The 24140-nt window shown below is 48.9% G+C and overlaps 1 protein-coding gene across 5 annotated transcripts in view; it reads right to left on the reverse strand.

Annotated features, from left to right (window-relative positions):
* Positions 1 to 24140, reverse strand: part of LHFPL2 (LHFPL tetraspan subfamily member 2) — a 248938-nt gene that overhangs the window by 16296 nt on the left and 208502 nt on the right. For all 5 annotated transcript variants that reach the window (XM_047731755.1, XM_047731757.1, XM_047731754.1 and 2 more), the window contains one exon: positions 6802 to 7435. In XM_047731755.1, coding sequence (XP_047587711.1) covers positions 6802 to 7231 — 430 coding nt within the window. In that variant the 5' untranslated portion in view covers positions 7232 to 7435. The remainder of the gene's footprint in view (positions 1 to 6801; positions 7436 to 24140) is intronic.

Raw genomic sequence — 24140 nt, forward strand, 5'->3', positions numbered from 1 at the left:
CCTGGATATTTAATAAAGCTACTGGAAAGCCCATATACAGTAACGGAACTGGTAGCTCTGGCTGGCTGTGCTGGAGCACAGTTCTTCATTCCTGGAAGTAGATTACTTTCCAAGTGGCATCACAACTTAGAATACGACCCATGCATTAAGCTCTTAAAGCAGAGTGCCTGCCTGAACTGCTCATGCAAATATTCAGAGCCATATTTAAGTGACTATTTGTTCATGGAATCTGAACCTACATCATCCGTGGCTCCATGATAATTTACGTCTCTAATTAAGTGGTTACCATGGCAAACCGCTTTCCACATTTGCATATCAATGGCTGTTTCTGAATTTTAAGAGAATTTGCAATTTTCTTCTAGACCTTCCAACTGATTCTTTAAAAACAGATCCTGCTCCCTGGATTTACTCAAATCAATGCCTGCTTGGCCCACTTGCTTTTAGGGAGTAGTTTTTGATCTAATGATATGGTTGAGTTCTCTGTTCCCTTTATATATAGCATTTAGATACATATTTTTGCCTCTCTAGGGTACAGTTTATGAAACAAGGGCTCTCTAATATGGCTGGGAAGCAGAAACTCAAGAGACTGGAGACCTGAGTCTACAGGTCTTTGCAATTAGTAGGCAACCCATAAAAGCTCCTTGAACTGGAATTTAATTCTGGCCTACTGTACAACATTTCTTCGGTTTTTACCAGGGGGTTCCTAGGGGTTGATGAATTAGTAAATGTGTCATAATTGCTGGTATTCTTAAATAGATTCAGACATAGAACTGTTAGACCTGACTTCTGCGGGGAGACATTCTCTGTCTGGAGAGCCAAAAATGAAGAGACTCCCTTTGACAGCCAGAAGCTTCCAGTGCCTTGTTCTAAGAAGGAAAAGCACAGAATGCTTCCTCTATATTCCTCATGCTTTTTCTCTGAGGGGATTTTGAAGTTGGGCATTCAGGGTCACACTACCTTCTTGGACAAAGCCAGGTAAGTTTTTCAGGTGTAAAACTACAGGACAAGATCACTGCAAGAGTTAGGAATCTCTTCCTCTCTCCCTGTGCTTTGCAAGCCCCTATTTTTATTTTTCTCCTCTCCAGTGGCTGATCCTTCTGGCCCAGAGGTGAATGGGTAGAGCAAAGGATAAGTCAAAACACATGCTGAGACCAGGTTGAGTCGTTAATACAAAATATATGCTGAGACCGGCTTGATGCTAAGGTTACTGTTCAGCCTATGAAAAACAGCAATGGCAATACCAGTCCTAGACAGTGACCATGGCACCTTCCATCAGCCTATCCATACTCCCACATACGTTCTGATTTCTGACAAAGCAATTCTACAAGAAGCAAAGGCAAAACCCTCCACCTGTCTCCTCTCTCAGATGCTGCTTTTATTCCTTGCCCTTTTTTGCATATTCTTCTCCTTCATCCTCCATCATTGCTCACTTCCCAGAAAGCTGAGCCCGCACACAGCAGGTGGAGCCATGACAACAGAGAGGGAGTTCCATGAGCACGCCCTCTCTCCCAGACCAGCAAAGGCAGAGTTCAGCCCCACAGCGGATCTATCTGGTCAGACTGGTGGAGCAGCTTGCTGAGGCAATCCTGCTGGACTGAAATGGATAGAGACAGGGCTACGGGGAGCAGAGAGCATGAGAGCCAGGCAGACATAAAGAAGCAAACAAGCATAGGATGAAGACTGAACAGACAGCAGCAGCCAGGGCCAGCAGCTCATGTGCTAGGCCAACCCTCACGGCAACCCCAGTGGAATAGTCCAAGCCAAAACAAGTCAGCCAAATCCTGAGCTCATTTTAATGGCTTCTGTCCCAAACCTGAGTCACTGGGGATTCCATGGCCTTCTGAGAAAGCCCTACATGCATTTCTAAAAACAAACTGCCTGATGCTGTCATGGAAAACCTGGATCTTTGCGTTCTACGGTTTCATTATGGATTACATCCAGGTCACAACCTAAGGAAGACAGCTGGCAGTGACGACCCTGCTGGCCGGTTACCCAGCTTTTGTAATGAATCCCAGAGGGCTCCAGACTGATGCGTGTTTCTGGCTCTGCCAAGTTCTGGACAAGTCTTCACCTCATGGAGACCAATCAGCCTGTGATTTAGTCTGTGGAGAGAGCCTGCAAAGCCACCTGCAGTCAAGGCTCAACGGCGAGGAGCTGCCTCCAGTAAGGAAAGAAATGAGAGACTGTGTGTGTCAGGCGGAAGAGCAGTGAGAGGTTGGTTTTCCTTTCAACTCAACTGCTATCTTCTGCTTTTTTAAAAAAATGCCCCAGGGACACCTACCGTCCCCCCAAAGCCACTCAGCCCCAACACAAGCAGGCTATGAAGGGGCCAGGAATGGCCCTATACAACACAGTAATGCTCGATACCTAGCAGAACAAGCTCAGTTCCAAAGACTAGAAGAGAAACCACTCTTCCTTCAAATGCAGCAATTCTAAGAAACAAAAAAAAAAAATACTAAGTCCTGTCAGGAAGCAGATAAACTTTAATAACCACAAAGCTGCCACTTACTATTTACTGTGTGCCAAGTACTATGCTTAAACCTTTCTTCTCACATATGATCTTATTCAATCCACAGAACAACCCTGAGGTTTGTATTATATGTCATCATGCCCATTTTACAAGTGAGAAAAGAGGTTCAGAGAAGTGAGGTCAATTACCGGCCGCTTCACAGCCACCGGAAGGGTAGGTCAGGGCTGATGCCGAGGCAGGGGAGGCCTGACCTCTCAGGCGAGAGAGAGAAGTACTGAACTCCAAAGGTGTCTGTGCTAAGTATTTAGAAAATGTCAGAGGGGTGCCCACCAGTATCCTAGATCTTGAAGGCAAATCCCATATCTGGGTTAACTTAACAGTCAATGGTTGTATCTTATTATTATTTTTAAGTAATCTAGATTCTGAGAGTTCCACTGAAGTAGGAAATTCTTTCATACCCACTTCTAAAATCAAAATACCCAGATTTGGATAATTTATGTTACACTTTCTGTAGGCAATGAGGCTACACAAACCCAAGGCCTATTTACTCTTTTTTTTTTTTTAAGATTTTATTTATTTATTTGACAGAGAGAAATCACAAGTAGGCAGAGAAGCAGGCAGAGAGAGAGATGAGGAAGCAGGCTCCCCGCCGAGCAGAAAGCCCGATGCGGGGCTCGAACCCAGGACCTGGGATCATGACCTGAGCCGAAGGCAGCGGCTTAACCCCCTGAGCCACCCAGGCGCCCCAGGCCTATTTACTCTTTAAAATTGTACTAATCGGGGCGCCTGGGTGGCTCAGTGGGTTAAGCCTCTGCCTTCGGCTTAGGTCATGATCCCAGGGTCCTGGGATCGAGCCCCACATTGGGCTCTCTGCTCGGCAGGGAGCCTGCTTACTCCCCTCTCTCTCTCTGTGATCTCTGTCAAATAAATAAATTTAAAAAATCTTAAAAAAAAAAAAAAAAGTTGTACTAAGGAATGTGCTTACAGTATCTTCTAATTTTTCATCCAGTTATATTTTACAAAAATGTTACTTCTGCCAAAATGAAAGTTTTAAGAGCAAACACAGTCTGAGTGTATTTCCAAAGAATGCTCTTGTTGTACTGGCAACAGTTTCTTTCTCACCATTTGTTCCGAGAGATCCAGGGCTGAGAACCAGGGGGTAAGGGAGGGAAGACTGATGCTCGCAGCTGCACCGAGTCCCTGGCTGAGGCTGGGGCCGCCCAGATGCTATTACATATTGGCCGACAGGAGAGAAAGCAAGTCAGCTGTTTCAGACACTGGTGGGGCAACTTTCTTAGCCATAGATTCAAGGACCATGGCAGCCATAGGTGTTGATCTGAACTACCCAGCACAGGTCTCCATTCGGAGGGAAAGAGCCCGCCAAGCATCCCTTATAGATCACCCCCCACTCCGAACCATGAGGGAGTCACTGCGTACTCAGTCTCACCCACGATTTCTGCTCGAGGGGGACGCTGCGAGGCTGGGCGGAGAAACTACTTCTTCCTGTACTTCCATTCTTACCCTCAGATGAGTGGGCTCCAGAGAGGTGGTCTGACTACAAAGGAATCTCTATCTCTTGCCAATTTGAAATTTTAAGTAATCTCAGACTTTCTGGGACGCTGTATGTATTCACAGGGAACATAAGTGAGAGAGGTGGGGAGAAAGTTCTCTTAGAACTAGAAACTAGAACTAGAAAGTTCTCTTAGAAAATCTAGACTTGGGATGGAGAGGTGACCAACAGACCTCAGGTATGCTACTATTTTCTTCTTTTCAACCCTTCTTCCCAGAGGCCTGATACAGAGAGAAAGGGGGTGGGGAGGGAGGTCAGGAAAAATTCATTGGAGTGTATGAATAATTCCTACGACATGCACTGATCTTTGTGCCAAATGAACACTCTTGTCATTTATGTGAAATAGCAAACAAGAGCACCAAAAGATTTGCTGGACTAATCTTCATTCTTCGAGACTGAGTTCACTGGACTAACAGCTTATTAAAAACTTCGTGGGGGCGCCTGGGTGGCTCAGTTGGTTAAACATCCGACTCTTGATTTCAGCTCTGGTCATGATCTCACAGTCATGGGACTGAGCCCCATGATGGGCTACATGCTAGGCCTGAAGCCTACTTCGGATTCTCTCCCTCCCTCTTCCTTTGTGGCCCCCCGCACCCTTCAAAACCTGCATGTAAATAGTAAGACTGAAAGGGTATCTGTAAGTTGCTTCTGAATGACTGTAAAAGACAGCTTTAGGTGTTATGTCCCAAGATGCCCCATTCGGGCTATAGACGGCTACAAGTGCTAGAAGGCACTAAGTTTCTCAAGATGAAAAGCATTCTTAGGGATGACAAACCAGAAGTTTTGCCTGCATACCAGAACTTTGATAGTAAATTTCATTCATAGGCATGAATCACCAAGTATGAGGACATATACACAGTAAAGAAAAATTACACAGAAATCCACTTCTCTTGTCAACCAAGGCTCTTTGATGGGCTTAATAAACTGTGCACACTGCCTTCTCTTCATCCACCTGTTTTTTCTGGCTTTTCAAAAGCCTTTGATAGTACTTCTCAGCAGAAGTTTTGCTATGCACACAGCATATATACACATTTCTCTGAGGCACTGTGTGTCTCAGTGCAATAAAGTAGGGGTATTTCTCTGACAAGGAAAAGATGAATCTTACTTAACGTATCTGAGAGGTAAAATGCCAAGCTGAAGGGGATAAACTTCAGATTTCAGAAGATTTCAGAATAAAAAAGGGGATAATGAGCTTCACAGAATTAAAAATCTAAAGTAAAAAAAAATCTAAGGTAAGATTGTATTTTCCAGTTGAGGAATGACAAGGCCCAAAGAGGTGGCATATTTATCTCAAGCAAAACTGAAAATCAGAATCCTGACTTCACAAATTCTGTGAATGCCTAGGACTGCCCGAGTCCTTCATCATCTGGCTATTCCTCTCAGAGACACGGGGGCCCCAGAGGATATCCCGCATGCACACAAGTCAGGACTATGCAGCAGGCCCTCTCTCCCTCTTCTCTAGGCTCTTATCCACCAACCATCACATATATATGGGGGCTCCCCGAAGACTGGATGAACAGAAAGCATTATCTTATCAGCTTTTTGGAAAATAACTTGTTTGATCTGCTGATTTGGAAGCCAGCCCTGCTGAGCTCAAGAGTTTGCTATTAGGCAGACTACAGTGAATTCACTTGGGGTCTGTTTCCTTACAGTCCTGGACACCAGGCTCAGGGCTTATCTTCGCTGTCAAAGAGTCCCACGCATAAGGCTTTAGCATTTGCTGAGGGATGAGTCGCCTGTGGCCTTCAGTTAGGGTTTGTGGGTGGATTACTGTTCTCCTGGTAGAGTTGAGATTAACAAATACCTTGTTTCTAATTGTTTAAAAAGCTATTTTTTTCCTCCTGAAAGATCAAAGTGAGAGTCTATTCCTTTAGTTTCTTGAGGATATCTTGAAACTGCAGTGTCTGTATCTATGTGTACATACTTCTGCCATCCAGAACAAATCCCTTGAGCCCATACAGACTGACTGATGCCCTCTTGGTTCAGGATCCACCTTCCAAACCCATCCGGGAAAGGCTTTGAAAGCGCTGGGGTGCACAGAAGTTATCCTGCGACTCCCTGCCTCCCCTCAGGATCATTGTGAAGGGTGCATACTCTCCTTTCCACCAATTTCTAATGAGCTCATTAGTGAGAAATTGCCTGAGAGTGGAGCAGTTAGTTTGTATTTTCTGATGTGAATGCACAGAACATTCTGTCAGACTACAGGAGACAGACAATTTAAACCAGAACACTATTAAACACAGAACAGCTGATATTAATTCCTTCCCAGCCTGCTTCTTCCTCTCCCAAAGCTGAAATCATCCTGTGGTTGGGATGGGATCGAGCACCCGGCCGGACCCACTGCCCAAGACTGAAGGCCCCACACTCACATGCCTTCCTTCTTAGCACAGGGTGCCTGCTGCAGGGGAGGCGGGGGTGGGGGGGTGGGGGGGTGGCTCTCTCACCTGAATTTCCTCAACGGGATGCACTAACGGGAAAGCATGCTTTTAATTTAATGGTAAAAGCCAAAAAAAAAAAAAAAAAAAAAAAAAAAAAAAAAAAAGTAGTTACTCTAACAAAATTCAGTAACTTCGAACCCAAGGAAATAAGCAATGACGAGGAATATGGGAGAGAAAGAACAGGCGACAGTGCAACAGGGAAAAGGGAGCAAAGCCAGTCTGACCGGACAGGAGCCTGCTCTTCCCAACTGGCAGGGAACGAGGGGCAGGGGGGGCGCGCCGCACACACAGGGCAGAGCCCGGTCCCTCTCCCGCACGCTTACCTGCGATCCCTTGCAGCAGCCCGCACACGTTGAAAATACTTTTCTTCATGATGCTCTGCACACACATGGTGAAGACGGACACCAAGGCCACAGTGCAGAGAATGAAGATGCCCACGGCCAAGAAGATAGCGGTGGCCTGCCAGAAGCCGCTGGCGATCTCGCCGAAGCTCTCGGCGTAGGGCCCGCACAGCGTCTCCCGCTGCACGTGCTGCACGCTGGGGTTGCGGATGCAGCGGGCGTAGATGCCCAGGGTCGGGTGGTAGGGCTCCGACGGGCCTCCGCTCCGCTCGTCCGGCTCGGCGCCGCTGAGACTCTTGGCTTTGCCGATGAGCCAGTCGGCGCTCATGAAGGCGATGAGCTCTGCGAAAGCCACCACGATACTCAGGAGGGTCCAGAGCATGGAGCGACAGGTGACAATAACATGACACATATTGAAGTTGCAGGCGGAGAAGTCAGGACTCCACGGGGTGAACAGTAACAGCCGGCGGGTGGGGAAGGAGGCTCAGGCGGCCTCAGGAAGCAGTCGCTGCTCCGGGCGCTCGCTCCCGCAGCCGGGGGCTCCTCCTGGCCGGCCTCTGGCAGCGCGGTCCCAGGCCGTCATGCTGCCATGTCCGAGCTCGGAGCACGGCCTCACCTACGGGAGGGAAGGGAGGAGGGCGGTGAGCGGCGGTCAGGCTCCGCCCCGCAGCGCTGCCGCCGGGAGCGCGCGGTCCCCAAAGCCAAGTGTGCGGCGGATAGGGCTGCTCCCCGCCCTCCCCAGCCCGGGCTGCCACTCCCTGTCCCAGGGAAGCCCGCTGAGGGAGCGGGTCCCAGTGTCGGAGCAGATGGCCGGCAGCCCTTCCCAGCGCCGGTCCGGGTTGCCTTTGTTCTGACTTCCCCCTTCCCGAGCTCTCACACGGTGTGTGGCGGTTCCCTTATCTGCCGCCGGCGGGCGGGGGGGGGGGGGGGGGGGGGGGGGGGGTCCTGCACTCGCCCCAGGCTCACCCTTTGGCCCTGGAGCTTCCGCCTCCGCACTCTTGGGACCGGACTCCCGCTCCAGCATCTCTTACTAGAAAAGGTCCACACCGCGGAGATCCAGATACATCTAGAGAGGGCTGGCAGGCAATGAACCCTGGCAGCAGACGGGCTCTGGTTTTATAAAGCTCACAGGGACTCTCTGCCCGCTGTCTTGGTACTAGATGAAATAAGTCTTGAAAAACGCGCACCAAAAGCTTTTCCTTAGAGAGAGAGCGCAGCAACACCCACTTTTATTGCCTGGGAATCAAATTAGTGGCAGAGACCTAAGAATGAGGGTTTGCTTCACAGGTAAATAAGAATCTAAAAGTAAACACTGCCATGAAAAATAACAACACACTGTTCCCCAAACTTATTTTTATTCATTTCTCACAGGGTGATTTCTGGACAAAAAAAACTACACTAATTAAAACTCATAGAAGAAAAAATAAGAAAACCTTGAAGAGTTCATGACTTACTCACTTGGGGAAATCATTCAAAACCGAGGCATTAATGACCACTGACTAAGTATCATCATTACCACAGAGTAGACTTGTTGACAACAGAAACTCGCCCAGGAAGAATGCACTCCTTGAACCATCCCAATTCAGCCCATGTGCCTCTGCCTGAGCCTCCCTTCACCCTGGGTCTGCAACTCAACATGCCCATTGTTTCTGGTCTCACAAGGGCTCATTCTCTTCCCAGGGACAAATGGCTTCATTACCAGAGGGCTTTGGTCTAACAGCTCAAACCTCCTTGAGAGGGGATTGAGCCCTGAAACAGGGGTACCGTGCTCCTTGGCTGTCCCATCTGCTGTCCCTTCTTCAAGGTCAGGAAGAATCACACAGTTCACATCTGACATCTGGGCACAAAGCTGTGTCGTGAATGATTAGACACTGTTAACTGAGGTCATGTCAACCTCATGAGAACCACAAAGAGCCCCCTGGTGTGCTGGCAGTGAGGTAGGGCAGGGAGTTATTAAAGAAGAAGGGCAGTGGGGAAATAAGGAAGCCCAGAGTCAAAGCTTCGTCACCACTCTAGTTGACATGCCAGTGAGAGATTACTATTTATCTCATAAAATATGGCACATTCAAAAATCTTCACATCATTATAGTTACCCAAGATGCTGTTTTAGGAAACTACCTAACTAGCACTAAGGACATAGGCCCTTCATAATTGTCAGTGTGCGTGTGTGCGTGTGTGTGTGCGTGCATGCGTGCGTGTGTGGAGTGCAGCTCTGCTGAGCACTGGTGAAGGGAGGAGTGGGTTCCACTCTAAGAGTTTTGGGTCCTGTCGGGTCTGGGTTCCAAGCCCAGCTCCACCACGCACTGGCCAAGCGGACGCCTCAGCTTCCTCACCTACCCCATGATAAGGGTTAGGTATCCTTGCTTCACAGTGTTGCTTCGAGAAACTATCATGAGTCTGTCAGAGGACCTCGGTGTCTGGCAGAGTCAGCACTCAATAACTATCACCTCCTTTCTCTCAGAAGCCTTTCCCAGAACACAGAGGACATGGGTCAGACAACGGTGTGACGGCCGGAAGCCGAGGGCAGGTGACAGAAACTTGGCCACTACACGCAGACAAATATTGAGCAGGTGCTATTAAGAGATGGGTGACGTCACCTGTGTCTGCCTCCCAGGTGAGCTTCACAGGTGGGTCCTGGTCTTACTTCCTACTTCCTCACCACCTAGCCCGCTGCCAAACTCAACTGTGAAATTAGCACTAGGCCAGAAGGGGAACCTACTCGCTCTTGCTCATCTCACCCCTACCCAACCCCAAATACCACCAACTAGAAATGCCTTTTGAGAAAAAAGTTACTAGTACAGAAAAGTTTTGGAAAAGACTGTTTAGCCTGAGACGATCATTCCAAATGAGAACAATTAACAAGCCAGTGATGACTCCCACGAGGCCCCACATGGCGTGCCCACCTGCCTGGCCATCAGGCTCGCGCCCACCCGGAACCGGCCAGTGGAAGGCCAGCCCGTGAGGAGAAGATGAGGCTTCTACAAAATCTTTTCATTGATTAGAAAACCACTTCCCTGATGTGCTAGCCAATCTCGATCCCCGCTCCTCTTCTGTTTAATGGACAATCTTCAACATGAACATAAAACTTCTCTGTGTTTGTGCTCATAGGGAGCCTCAGGGCTTTGCTATAACCTCTCAGGTGACCTGGAGCTTAATGAGCATGTCATGTGTCCACTGTCCCAGGCAGCAAGCTCGGCTCAGAGTCAGGCCTGCAGTCAGGTCACCACTTATGAGGACAAAGGATGTGAAACTTCAGGAGGACAGAAGGTGGCACATTGAGGCTGAGCAAAATGGTCCGCACCAAATCTAGGGCAGGATTATTTAGGAAGCCAAGTGCTTAAGTTCACAAAACATAGTTCTGTCCGTCTGTGCTAAAACGATCCGCCCTCTACTGCACCAAGTTCTCACATCCATCTGTGGCTGGAAGGAGGCTTTTATTCACCTGTTTGGAAGAGGGAGACAACATGCTTTGCTCTTTCCAGCCTAATAGTTTGCTAATAATTACTACAAGTGGAATGGCCATACTACACAAGGCTGACTGACCGGCTTTCCTGGGGATCCGAGAAAAGTCCTCAGATCGACAGGATAAGAAATCCATCAATGGGCTTCACCAGGTGCCTGTGCTCTGTAGAGTGCCCCCGTTTGGCCATGTCACATGTGCAAGGACAGAATCCTGCTGGCACAACATCCATATCAAAGGGGACACAGATCCTCATGACAGATGTTGTGAACCGTGGGGATCCCAGCACAGAGCTCAACACACACCTCCGCCGCCATTCCCCCGACTCCCTGCCTCTTCACAACTCACTCGATAAGACCAGGCCCTCGCTGACATTCCATGCAGATGCCACGACATAACTTCCACTCCAGCACAGCTGACTTTACTGTCATATCCCTGACAGCTGTGGATCATCTGGACAGTCCTCTGACTTTCAGAAAACGATGCTAGGATTCTCACAACGGTCCACCATCAGAATGCAGAGCAAGGGGCGACTGACAAACGGCTGGTCTCCTGCAAGCCCTCCTGTTTAAACAAGGGTGCAGGTAGTAGGCTGAACTCAGCTGGGTTTGCCGCTTCCATCACAGGGGCCTATCTTTGGCAGTTTCCTGATGTCAGCGAGCAGGGAAGGAGGTCCAGGGGGAGCACAACCATCCGGGGCCAGCTGGCTGGGAGACGACCGCAGCATACGCCGAGGAGTAGAGGTGCACTGAGGACCTGACTCCGGCGTGTCACAAGCTAGGCCAAGTGTGCTGCCAGCACTGGAACCGCGAAGCCCGGGAATGAAGCCGTACCAGAGTTTTCAAGGACACAAGCCTGCTTCTTCACCTTGGTTCTCTTTTTCTTTCTTTTTTTTTTTTAAGATTTTATTTATTTATTTGACAGAGAGAGAGGGAGAGGTCACAAGTAGGCAGAGAGGCAGGCAGAGAGAGAGAGAGAGGAGGAAGCAGGCTCCCTGCTAAGAAGAGAGCCCAATGTGGGGCTCGATCCCAGGACCCTGGGATCATGACCTGAGCTACCCAGGTGCCCATCTTTTTCTACTTTACTATGAAAACTGGCAAAGATACAAGTTGAAAAGAACAGTCCCTGAACATTCAGCTTCGACGCTCGTATCCAGCCTCATGCTAACACTCAGACGTTTTCTTCTGAATCATGTGAAAACAAGTCACAGATGTCTTGACACTTCAGCCCTAAATCCTGTAGCATACACCTCCTAAAAATAAAGCCGTTTTCCTACATGACCACAATAAAATTAACACACCCACAAAACCTGACAATACCTTCCTTCTATCCAAAGCCTGGTCCACACTCAAATGTCCCTATCCTGCCCCATTTTCTATAGTTTTTTCTTAAAAGCATGGCTCAGTCAAGGCTCATGCATTGCATTTGGTTTTGTATCTTGTTTCTTTAGTAGAAAACAATCCTTTCACCCTGAACTCTGTTTGCATTTTTTCCCTTGACACGGAGAAACGTTTTTGAAGATACCAGGCCAGCTGCCTTGCAGAACACCCAACAATCTGGATTTGTCCATTTCCTCCTGATGTCCTTTAAAGTATTCTCTATGCCCTGCTTTACAGAAACGAGGGTAAATCTAAAGGCTAGTTTAGAATCAGCTTAAATATTTTTGGTGAGACTCCACTGCGGATGATGCTGTTTATTCCACTACCTCACATCTGGGAGGAGGAACACTGAGCACACATCAGAATCAGAGTGATTATAGACATATGGAGACAGACACAAATATGTATATGTGTACATGTATTAATATGTATGTATTTTATGTATAGACAGAGGCAGACAGACAACTCCGTGGCCCTGAAGAATCAGAATTTTGGTGAGGGGGCATGCAGGAGGCCGCTGGGCAGGGCTCTGTGTGTTTGGAAGAGCTTCCTGGGAGTTTTGATGGCAATGTTGAGAAGCCCTGTCCTAAGCCATGTCCAGGAAGCTTAAAAAGTCCTTTACCAAAGGGATCGAATGTCTAAGGAATATCTGCTGTCTTTCTTTGAAATGGAGTCACATTTTAGGTAGGACAGCTGAAAGCACAGACAGCTCTGCAGGCCTGGGGAGCAGGACAGAGCCTTATAGAGGGGCCACCCATTTCAGGAGGACTGACTGGAGCCTGGGGATGTCGTGACGAGAAGGAGGGGCCATCTTTCCACTGACTTCAGAGTGAACCCCTTCCAGAAAGGACGGCCCCGGGCTCTGGCCGCCTCCCTGGGACCTTGCCCTCGTCCAGTCTGCGGGGGGTCAACGGGCACTGGTGGTACTGCACTGGGCAAAGGGCACTACATGGTGTAAGCTGGGATGGCGGGGTTTTAAGAGCTTTGAAAACAGACTCCAGATCAAGCCTCAGTTCTACCACTGAACAGCTGTGCGTCCTTGGGCAGGCTATCTATATTGACCCTCGGCCTGCCTCAGTTTCCTCCTCTGCAAAAAAAGGGCAGCAATATCTTCTTCCCAAGGCTGCCGGGAGGAATAAAGGCGAGAGCATACGCAGAGTGGTCAGCACAGCCTCCTGTTCACTGTGCTCCACATACCTTAGCTATTATCAATCATTATAGACGGCTTAGTGATAATTCAACACATTAATTATCATCTCAATCTTGTGGTCATAAGACTAATGAAGGTACTACAGTGACCCACGTGACCCGAATGACCAGCACGCTTCCAAGAGACTGCGTTTTGCGCCCACGTCACTGGTGCTTTCTTTGGCAGCATGGTCTCCATCCCAGGATCTTCTAGAAGCACAAGAGGATTAGGTGAGTAGAATTTATGTGCTTTTTGCCTTCCAAGGGCTGGAAAGACCCTCCAGGAGGCTGATTCTTGAAGTGTGGTCCCTGGACCACCCCCCATCTCCTAGAGGGAGATGTAGGCCATCTGTTTTTAAAAACATTCAGTCCCTGGTCCCAACATGCTGCATCAAACTTTCTGGAGGTGTTGCCAGCAAGTGTGTTTTTAACAAGCCCCCCAGAGATTCTCTGCACAGTGATGTCTGAGACTGGGTCAGGGCAGGGGGCGCTGGGGAAGCCTCACACTCGGGGAGGTCGCTGGCCCTGGCAGTGACTTGGAGCTGGGGAGGGGGCGGAGGAGAAGAGGCAAGGCAGGGGTGGGGGGTTGGGCCTTGCCCAGCTCAGGAGGACAGAGCCAGACCACCTGTTCTCGGCACAGCTCCTGACGTCACAGAAGTCACCGGGCCAGTGAATCTGCAGGGACCCAAGCTGCTTCCCCATTCACATGCTGTCCAGTGGTCCTTGAGCCAAGAGCTCAAGCGTCTGGGGCCTTCTCTGCAGAGCCCACCGGCAGCTCTCAGAACTGATGGACCAGGTTGGTCCAAAAAGCTCAGCACCTTGCACGGCTTTCAAAAAAAATCACCTACCAAAGGCGGTTTTGCGAACTCTCATTTGCCCTGGCCACCCCCTCAAACACACGGCCCATGGAAATGTGATCCTCTTGACAATGTTTAAGAAGAGGCCCCACTGCACTAATCCTTACGCTGGCCTTGCTGGCCTTGGAGTTCTGGTCTCCGCGTGCTCACATCCTCCCGCTCACGGCCACAATTCCTTCCTCGCTCCCTCCGCACCTCTGGTCTGACTCCACCCGGGGAAACTCTTGCCCTGGTTCTCAACCAGGACAATTCTGCCCCCTCCCCCTTGCAGGGGACAAGTGGTGAGGTGTGGAGATATCCTGGGCTTGTCACAACTTGGGGTGGGGGGGGATGTGCTGCTGGCTAGTGGGCCAAGGATGCCGCTGACTGGCCTGCGGGGCCCAGGCCAGCAGCCACTGAGAGGCAATGCCAGCAGTGTTTATGGTGAGAAGCCCTTTCTGGAGGTTCCTGCACAGAGCAGGCTTGACATTTGTAGGTGCAACATAAAACAGAGTGCTAAAGCCACTGCTTTTTACAAAGATCTAATGAGTAAGCCAAGTTCTACAATCTGGATGGACATTCACAGTATTTACTACATTAAGTATATTTTTAGTCGTTTTTCTGAATTTCTGTTTAAGGTCCACGCTAGTTTGTATGTCCCAAGATGGCAAGCTGACAGGACATGGATCCCAACTTGCTGGAGTGAACACACTCAGGACAGTGCCCTTGACCCCGCCTCTTCAGGGACACTGACAGTCTGTCTGGATCACACACACAAGTCAGCTGTTGTTCTCAGGCATCTCTCTCCTGCAAATGCAAATCTCTCGGGAGATTAAGAGCCGGAGGTCTCCCGCTCCTGTCTTTTCCTCCCCGAGGGTCTTACACTACCGCAGACAACTGCAAGTCTGGCCACAGGGCCTTTAATTCTCTCAGATTCCCCCCATCCAGAGCTGGGCTGTCCACACCGTACATGCTCGGGTGGCCTTGGCCACTCCAAGCGCCGGGAAACCTCAAGGACCTTCCCAAGCAGACCTAGGGAACGCGCAGGCATTCTGGTTACCACCTCACCCCAGCCTGGCTCCCCCTACCAGATGCCTTCCTCTCCGGCTGACCCGCTTAGCAGTGTCTGGTGCCTGATGGCCCCTCCAGGGCAGCAAGGGCCAACCTCCGAAAGCAACTGAACCAGCCTTTTCTTTCCTAGGCTTGGAGCACCCAGTGAGCTTGTGCGCACTGTCAAGTGTGTCCTTTAATTCCCTGCTCCTCACAACTTCTTCGTGATGCCCACTCTCTCTCCTCCTGTGTCTAATCCGTCTGCTTGCTAAGCACCCATTTCTAAAGGTGCCATTTTGACACTTCATCCCTGAGACAGCAGCAGCCAGAAGGAGCAGGTATACTTGTCTGGTCCTGTTCTCTACATGACTCCTTCTTTAAAATTTCTGAAGCCCATATACCTTATTTCTTAATTTTATTCCTTGTACAAACCTCACCATATAAAAATCTTTAGAAAGCACATGTTTCTTTACTGGTCTTCAACTCTGTCAAACAGGAGGGACTGAAGAATCCACCTCTGAGGCAGATGCTTATGTCTGAGCTCTTACATACTGTAAGCCAGGGGCCGTCCGCCTGTGCCCTCCATGTACTGTGCGGTCCACATGTCTTTGGTTTGTTTCAGTGGAATTAGAGCTTGAACTTCAAGGGTTACCTTTTAATGTCACTGTTGTGAATCATTTTAAATTAAAGGTGTTTCTCAAGTTCATAATGAATTCTGTGACACCAGGCAAAATGTAAGTCTTAAAGTGAGCTTTGTGAGTTTTTTCAGGATCAATAAGGAAGTAGAGTGTTTTATTGGAGAAAAGTAACAAGGGATGGAAAACAAATAACTTAGAAGAACTTATGCATAAAAATCAAGATATATAACTTCCTTCTTCACGAACACCCAATGAACACCAGAGACTCCAAATGCCCTCTGTTTAAGTGCCTCAACTCTGAGAATAAATAACCCTTAGGAAACAGGCTTCTGGCTTGTCTAAGTGGACAGCTGGGCAGCCTCTCCCAGCACGGGGGAGCACGACGTTCATTCTCACAGCAACTGCAGGCTTTCTAGTCCCTTCCGTACAGAGGCAGGAAGAATCACTGCTGTTCACGAGATACAATGCCATCAGTCAGGTTCCCTTCCAACAGCTTGAGAAAAACCAAACATGATAAACGGAAAGGATTATGCCATCTGTTATTTCTGAGTCTCTCACACACACCCAGAAAACCCAAGAATCAACTAGAACAAGAGTCCCATTCTGACTGGAAGCTTCTGTGGAAGCTTTTGTTGAAGACTGTATTATTCTTTCCAATACACTCTGTCTGTCCTTGGAGGAGGGCCCTATTTTCCTGCCCCACCCCCATGAAGCCTGACCAGAGCACTGCTTCGGCAAACCACCGTAAGAAGTGACACATGCCACTTCTAAGCACAAGAGTTTAGGAGCTGGTGCCTTGGTCTCCAGCTCGCTTACCTCTCCCCTGAGATCAAAAACCGTTCAGATAGAGGCCTCCCCATCAGCCTGGGTCCCTGACAGCATGAAGCACGGGCCCTTGATCCTTGATAAACAGGCAGTGCGGGCCCCAAACCAACCCTGTTGTTGCCAGTGCTGAGATGTGAGGGATGTGCTCCTGCTGGAATCCCAGTAGTTGCCTGTCCCAGCTCTCTCTGGGGTCAGGTTCAATTCCATTTCACCATCCTCTACCATATGCATGGCAAAGAATTTCTGGCAATTAAACAGTTAGAAATGAGAAACATTAAAGCTTGGCCACTGTCTCAGGAGTGCTCACTGTACAGTTCAGTGAGGTGAGCTACTCCAATACGGGATTTGCTCTTACTGTATTAATTTTAGGTTAATAAATGGAAGTATGAAGAAAAAAGAAAAATTCCCTTGTGAATAAATGAGGACATTTATAAAGTGACTCAGAGGACCAGCTTGAAGACTCACTTCCCACATCAGGCGCTTCCCCGAGGTCTCTTACCAAAGAGCCCTGAGTCACTTGGCGCTGCCTTAGCGTTCTCTTCTCTGCTTCTAGTTCTTCCACCCAGGGGGGTGGCTCCAGCCACCTCCTTGCAGCCACCAGCCAAAACAAAGGCTAGTCTGCTCCCTTCAAGCGGGAGAGCTCTGTGCAGAGCCTGAAGGGGAGGCTGGGTCGGAGCGCCCTCGGGAGAGCCCTGCAGGAGTGGCCCAAGCCAGGGCACAGGGCTGCCGGGGCTGGTGTGCACCCTGCGTCAGGGCGGGTCTCTCCAAGGAACTGGAAGCCACAGGGCTGGAATGAGGCTATCGACTGACACACGAGACAAGAGATCCTTGAGGGGATCAGAGGGTAGGACTGAGACCTTGAGGCTACAGCTGCTGAACAAGAGGTCAAGGCTGCCCAGGATGCGGAGCTGCCAAAGGCAAGAGAGAGGGGGGGGGGGGATCAGGGAGGCATAAGGTGGACACAGTGAGTCCCCAGGGGACAAAGAGCCATGACCACACTTGACATTTTTCAGGTAATCTCTCCCGTGAGAATCAGAATATTCCTCCTAGGAATGTGGCCATTTTGGAGATGGCATGAGGGTGAAAACCAGTGGCTTCCACGAGGAAGACTTCTGACAACTCCTGAGAATATCTGTCATTTAAAAATGAAGTTTTTAATATTTCAGTACTGCCTCTTTTTGAACCAAGTCTTTTTTTTTTTTTTAAGTAGGAATATGGTATCATTTTATGAACTCAGGAATAAGTGCCAGACAAAAACGTTAATCTGGAAACAGTCACTGGTAGTTAAAAACCAGCAAAAACAGTTCTTTCCTTGAACCTCCCACCCTCCCATTGGCACTGAAAATCTCACCCATTAGTGTTATTAAGATAAGAAAACCAGGGTGGTTAATGTTCAAGCTAGGCCTTGGTGCCAAGGTTCTGCCAGCCATTAAGGAGGTGACGGTGTGAGCGGAAGTGCCACAGAAACCTCCTCGTAGGGGCGCCTGGGTGGCTCAGTGGGTTGAGCCTCTGCCTTCGGCTCAGGTCATGATCTCGGGGCCCTGGGATCGAGTCCCACATTGGGCTCTCTGCTCTGCAGGGAGCCTGCTTCCTCCTCTCTCTCTCTCTGCTTGCCTCTCTGCCCACTTGTGATCTCTGTCAAATAAATAAAATCTTAAAAAAAAAAAAAAAGAAAAAAAAAAAAAGAAACCTCCTCGAGTTGGCCAAGGGGATAGCGCAGGTGCATGACTCAGAGAAAGGGCTCCCACCTGTGGACCGAAACTCTACCCAGGAACTTCCCGAAGGGCACAGGGCAGGAGCCCCTCCTCACCTCGGCCAATTCACCCAGAAACCCCTTGAAACAAGCCCATTACAGTGCTACCAGCTGCTATCTGATCTGTGCGCAAAGCCCTCAGCAGAGTGATGGTATTTCTAATTAGCCACTAAAAGATATTATCAGTGAACTGGGCCTAAAGATGCAAGACAACCCACATCCTTAAAAACCAAGAGGATAGCCTGGGATGTACCCGAAGACCAAGACAATGCTAGTCACTGCTCACCTTTTCCTTTGCAGACCTTTTCTATCCTCACTGAAATTACTTCTGTTTTTAACCGGTACTGCTAAACAGCCCTGGAATTTTAAAAAAGTTTTTGAAAGAGCTGAAGGAAAAGGCCAAAGGTTAGTGTAGACCACGCTCATTTTTCCAAGAGCATCACCGAAAGGCTCACACTCATTTTTTATTACTTCACTCACATCGATCCTGGCTTTCTGCAGCTGAAGATACAACCTGCAGCCCATGGTCTGAACTCCTGCCCCCCCGCCCCGCCGCCCCGGTCTGGTGTGTACACACCTCCTGAGTGCCAGCGAGCTTAGGCAGGGGACGGACACCAGCATAAGGCTTCATGTACCCAACACACACGCAGTTTAGAGTAAGACGTACAAGGCGGGTGCTCACAAACACGACTCTAACTCTAGGCACCAAAAATCTCCCCTCTCAAAAAACAAACAAACAAACAAAAAAACCAAAAAAAAAAACCTCCCCTCTCTAGAGCCTTCCTTTTCATATATTTAAGACCCACGAAATACTGTGTGATCGCGAATGTGCACACTATTTGCAATGTCAGATTTTCTAAAACCTCTAAAAAACTCAGCCAGCCAGATCTGTAGACTACAGCCACACCCAGTACTTTAACCACTGTCCAGTTCAGTGACTTCACAGCCAGAGATCAAGCTATCCGGCGTTTTCCAACTTTCCCTAATGAGAATGCCAAATTCAAAACCATAAGCAGGTTTAAACTTCCTTCATTTATTAACTAGAGGAATTCCCCAGATATTTAGAATTCAAACTGTTTTGGAAACAGTTGGGCTTAAGCATAGCTCCCAAAGGGATACACACACTTCTAGGAAAAGTATGCTCAATACACAGCTGCCAGCAGCTTCAGGTACTTGCAAAGGGAGAACAGTCCCGAAATACAGGCAACAGCTTTGGCCTACACTGCCGGGCTGGCCTAAAGACTGAGGAATGTACCAGGCGGAGGAGGCCCCAGGAGGCTTCCTCGCTGCACTCTAGATGGAGTCAGCGCAGACTCAAAGTTCAAGATGGGCAGGGCAAACCCAATCAAAGTTCAAGATGGGCAGGGCAAACCCCTGATGTTGGAAGTCCGAACCCTTGTACTTGATCATAAGACCCAGTACTTTCTTTCTGGAACAGGGATTTACTGTTATAGTTTCTAACAATAGTGAGGCATAGCGAACAGGGAGAAAATTCAACTGGATGTCCCAGAAAAGAGAGTACGCGTCGGAAGACCAGGCTGCTTAAAAAACAAAAGCAAACGTGCTGGAAAGACTGGGAGCAGAAATGACATTAGGGTCATTTCTAGAAGAAGACATGCCACAGCCCTCAGTTCCCCAGCTTCTCCCCTGGAAGGGCTGATGACACAGGGTGGGCCAAGAGGAAGCCTGTCCTGGTTTACACACCTATCCAGCGCAATGGACACCGGGTGCCACTGTGGGCTCCTGCACCAGAGTCCCCGGCACAGGTCAGCTGCAGGGAACGACTCACTGAGAACCCACAAGGCTCGTAAGAGAAAGGTACAAGGCAAGAGAGCCTAGGGGAATCAGTAGAGAGGAAAAAAATAGACCGTGTTTGGCTGGGTAATAAAATGGGGCATCCCCAAGATGCTGACACATATTCCGCTGAAGTCATAAGAACTGACAGACTTCATGACAATAAACAAACCATTCCCCACAGACCTGATCACCGCAGGCCTCAGGAGGGCACACCATCATCTGGCAGAGAAAGTTCCTTCCCAGCATCCCCACTGCCAAGCTCTCCCATAAGCAGGGTGGCTAACAGCTCCCGGTTCCAGCATAAAATGGGGGGCTGCACAGTGTTTTGGAGAGGGTCTCTCAGGCTCACGCACAGGATGAGGGTGGGCTCACCCACTCAGAGTTCCTACAACACCCGTGGCTAGGCCCTTGCAGACCAGTGAGATCCCCTTAGAAAGGCAGCACCGGGGAGGGATTCGGTCTGGGGCCAGACTGCCTGGATTTAAATCCTGGTTCTGCCACACCCTAGATGGTGACTTCGGCAAGACGTGCCTCTGTGCCTCAGTTTCTGTGTCTGCAAAATGGGGTGCCGACAGAACCTACCGCAGAGGCTTTGTCATGAGGCTCGGCAAGCTGAAAGAAATCACGAGCTCAGACAGTGCTTGGCACATGGCCCACCCTCCCGAATGGGATCCAGCACCCCTACCTCCCAACCTGCACCAGAACGGCCACTTCTGTGGTTGTGCCCGAGGCATTCCTTTGGCCATTTAGAGCCTCCTATTCTCTAAAGCCCGCCTGGCATGCAGCCATTTGCGTCACCTTCAGACAGTCTTTTCCATGTAAAAGTAGACACAGAGCAGGCAGGGTGTGGTGGAGAGCCAGGTCTTCCTTCAAAGCCATCACACTGACCGTGACCAGCCCTGTGTCCGTGGAGTGTGAGGTTCACGTCTCTGAAGTGGGCTGATCAGAGCATCTGCCTCACGAGGTGTCACAAAGGGGAATGAAACCCACGCAGGGAAAGTGAGGCAGAACCGCAAACCCTCACTAGGGCGTACGAAGCATTATTATTATTATTATTATCCTATTGGTCAACAGTTATTTTTCTGCTCTCAAAAGGCTCTTTTTCTCCATGAGGCCACAAAAAATGATCTTTGAGCACCAGTAACTCTCTACAGATTGAAGCTGGTCCAATGGCAAAGTAAAAGGTGGGAAAAAAGCACTGGACAGGAAGCCAGGAAAACATGGGTGCTGGTGTTGGCTCCCGCCTAACTGGCTGTGAACACACAGTTTGCTGAACTACTCCAGCTTCAGCAGCTCAGGCACAAAGCGACAGGGGTGGGCTTGCAGACCACCACGGTCATTTCCAGTGCCCTAAGGCAGTCACTTTAAGCACCCGACCACCTCTTACCACCTTCTCCCAGACCAGGGGCTCCCGTGGAGCAGGCGGCTCCCCGAGTCCTACTCTCCTCTAGTGGGAGGCCAATGGGGGACGGGCAGAGGGGAGACGCGGCAGGAAGGCCAAACACAGTGGTTTAAAGGTGGTAGGAGAGGGGCTTGTGGGTGGCTCAGTTGGTTAGATGTCCGACTCTTGATTTCAGCTCAGGTCATAATCACAGGGTGGTGAGAGCAAGCCCCACTTTGGCTCCGTGCTCAGCAGGGAGTCTGCTTGGGATTCTCTGTCTCCCTTTCCCTCTGCCCCTGCACTGGCTCGCAAACAAACAACAAAAACAGCAGAAAAGAAGGTCACATCCAATCACAGTGCTGAGTAGACTAGGGGCTGGGGGACTTGCCCTTGGGCAGCACACAGGGACTTGTCCAAGGGCCAAGGTTGGAGGGTGTGGACTAGACAGGCTCCCTCTTCTCATTGTCTTGTTTTCTCCATTCCATGGAGGAACCCAGCAGCTCTGACCTTTCATTTACAGCTCCGGAGTATCTCTCTCTCTTGCAAACACAGCAGAGCCGTCCCCACTCCAGTCTTTCGGCTAACAGCTAAACAAATGAGGCCCTCTCCTGTCCTTAGCTTCAGAGAGGGATCCTGTAATCAAAGCCCCCTTTTTCAGTTCTGAAAATCCACAGCCGTAAAAAGGGTGCTTTCTTTCTTAGGTACTTTTGCTACCCGTCCTAGACAAATGAAACACTTGATCGTGAAGAATTTCTTGGCCATACAACAAACAACACAATAGAATACAAAGTTTTCATCGTTTTTGAAGTATTTATAAGCTGGTTTCTTACCTATTTTAGGGAGGGTACCAGCTGATTCACCAATGCTCCTTAGTATGAAGTCTCCAGCTGGAGAAGCCAGCAACAGGAGACGCTCCTTCGGAAGGAGTTTAGTTTCAGGCAGGAGTCAAAAGTCACATCCTTTTTATTTCAAAACATAAACCATATGAAACTGTCCTACAAAATTAATGTTTGCTGCTGTTTATTCTCTGTTCTTTGGTGAATTATTAAAGTCAGGCAATGTAATTCTCTCCTCAGTTATAAATGGCCCCAGAAGGCTGATTTGCATCCATCCAGCGGCACTTATTTCTGATAAGTACTCTTATTAATGACCTAATAAAATGTCTTATTTTGTTATGATCAACCAAGTGATTCAAATGATGTTTAAAAATTCAGCACTCCAACCCAACAGCCTGGTGATGAAGCTGCTAAGCTGACATTAATTTAAAGTGATTTTCAATTTTCCTTGGCATTATCAGTGAGATCATGGGTGGATAAAAAAAAAAAAATTTTTTTTTTTTAAATTTTGGTCCCATTGCTGTCAAAGGCAATCTTTTACCAAGGTTCAGTAAAACTGATCTGATTAGAAATGATAATCACAGATCGCAAAGGCCAGGGGTAAGAGGTGCTGGTAAGACAAATTATTTGGCGGTCAACCACAGACATCCTACATTGGCAGGCAGGCTACAGTCATGGGCAAAGAAAATAAAGCTATGTCAACACCAAGAATAACACTCACGAAAAGAACACATCCAGTTTCATGCCTTCTAACTTCCTGACGTTTGTTCCCAAATGCCCTATAGCAGAGGTGACCATTCACAGAAGCAAGGGCTAAACCCTATTGTGCCTCTGTGACACTGGTAGGAATAAAAAACGCCCTGACCATCTGGAAGGCCGGCTATGTGTGGGTGCTACGAAGCTGATGAATGAGTTGGGCGCGCGCGCGCACACACACACACACACCTCCCACCCCTGTGGAGAAACCCAGGGCCTAGAAGCTTAACAGGACAGAAGTAATGGATTTCAGAGGTAATGCTGAACCTGTCTGCATTCTGCAAAAATAGCTCTTCCTTCTCCTGGAACCCAGAACAGATGGTTGCCTGATTTTTTTTCCTTCACCCTTCTTCGAAAATAATGCTCTTTAATCTCTGCTAAAACTAAAGCACTTAACAAGGAGTCTCATTCTGCCAGCTCCCCAAACCGGAGAAGTCATATTCATATGCTTTTATTTATCCTCATCTATCACTGGGATTAGCAGCTAGGCTCACTCAAGCTCTCAGGAGGTAAGATGAGACAGTTCCTTCTAGAAACTAACACCTTGTTCAAGATCTGACGTCCAGGATGTGCAGAGCAACATACTGGGTCACAGAGTAAGGACAGGATGGGCGGAAGGAAACAGAGACACTCGCCGCTCTCAAGGGGAATCAAGAAACAGAACACACATGCTCGGGCCACCGAGGGGCGGGGCCAGCTCTGAGAACTCACCATGGCGGACGAGGGCGGGCAGTACTGGACGGGGAGAATGTGGAGAAAACTAGGATAAGGTTTTATCAGGAACATAATGACTGGGAAGTGAATCAAAGGGAAAACTGCAGTTGGGGAAAAAGAAGGGGAGGGTTATTCCTGCTTCTGCAGGACAGCCCCCGATGGCTGGAGAAGAACGCTTCTGAAAGGAAGGCGGAAGGGCTGGACAGCGTGGACACTCCTCATATTCTGAGCAAAATCGAAGTGGTGGATAACCTTCCTGTTTTGGGAGCCATGGAAGCGGAAATGGTGGCTAAACGGGAGAATGAGATTTCATCCTGGCCTATCTACCAGCTATTTAGTATGATGGATTTTAAACAAAACAATTAAAATTAACCTCTACATTCTAACAGCCCCCACTTCAAATTCCCCTTTCTCAAATTCCCCTTTTCACAGACAGGATTATTTGTGAACTTTTCATAATGCTTTCAAGGAACTAGGATGAACTCTGAGTCTGGCTTACGCATCCAAATTCTATCAAGAAAGAAACTTGTAGAACACGTTGGGTTTAGGCAGTTTCAAGAGACAAACACGCTCTGTTGGACATCAGGCCCGTAGTGTTTTCGGAGGCTCAAGCGGGGTGTCCCTGGCAGGTCTGCTCTGCCCTCACCTGCTTCTGCTCCAGAGCGCAGGGCCCCCCCAGGCCTGAAACACCGGCGCAGGTGGGACTCA

The sequence above is a fragment of the Lutra lutra genome, chromosome 5, assembly GCF_902655055.1.
Source record: "Lutra lutra chromosome 5, mLutLut1.2, whole genome shotgun sequence".
Taxonomy (NCBI): Eukaryota; Metazoa; Chordata; class Mammalia; order Carnivora; family Mustelidae; genus Lutra; species Lutra lutra.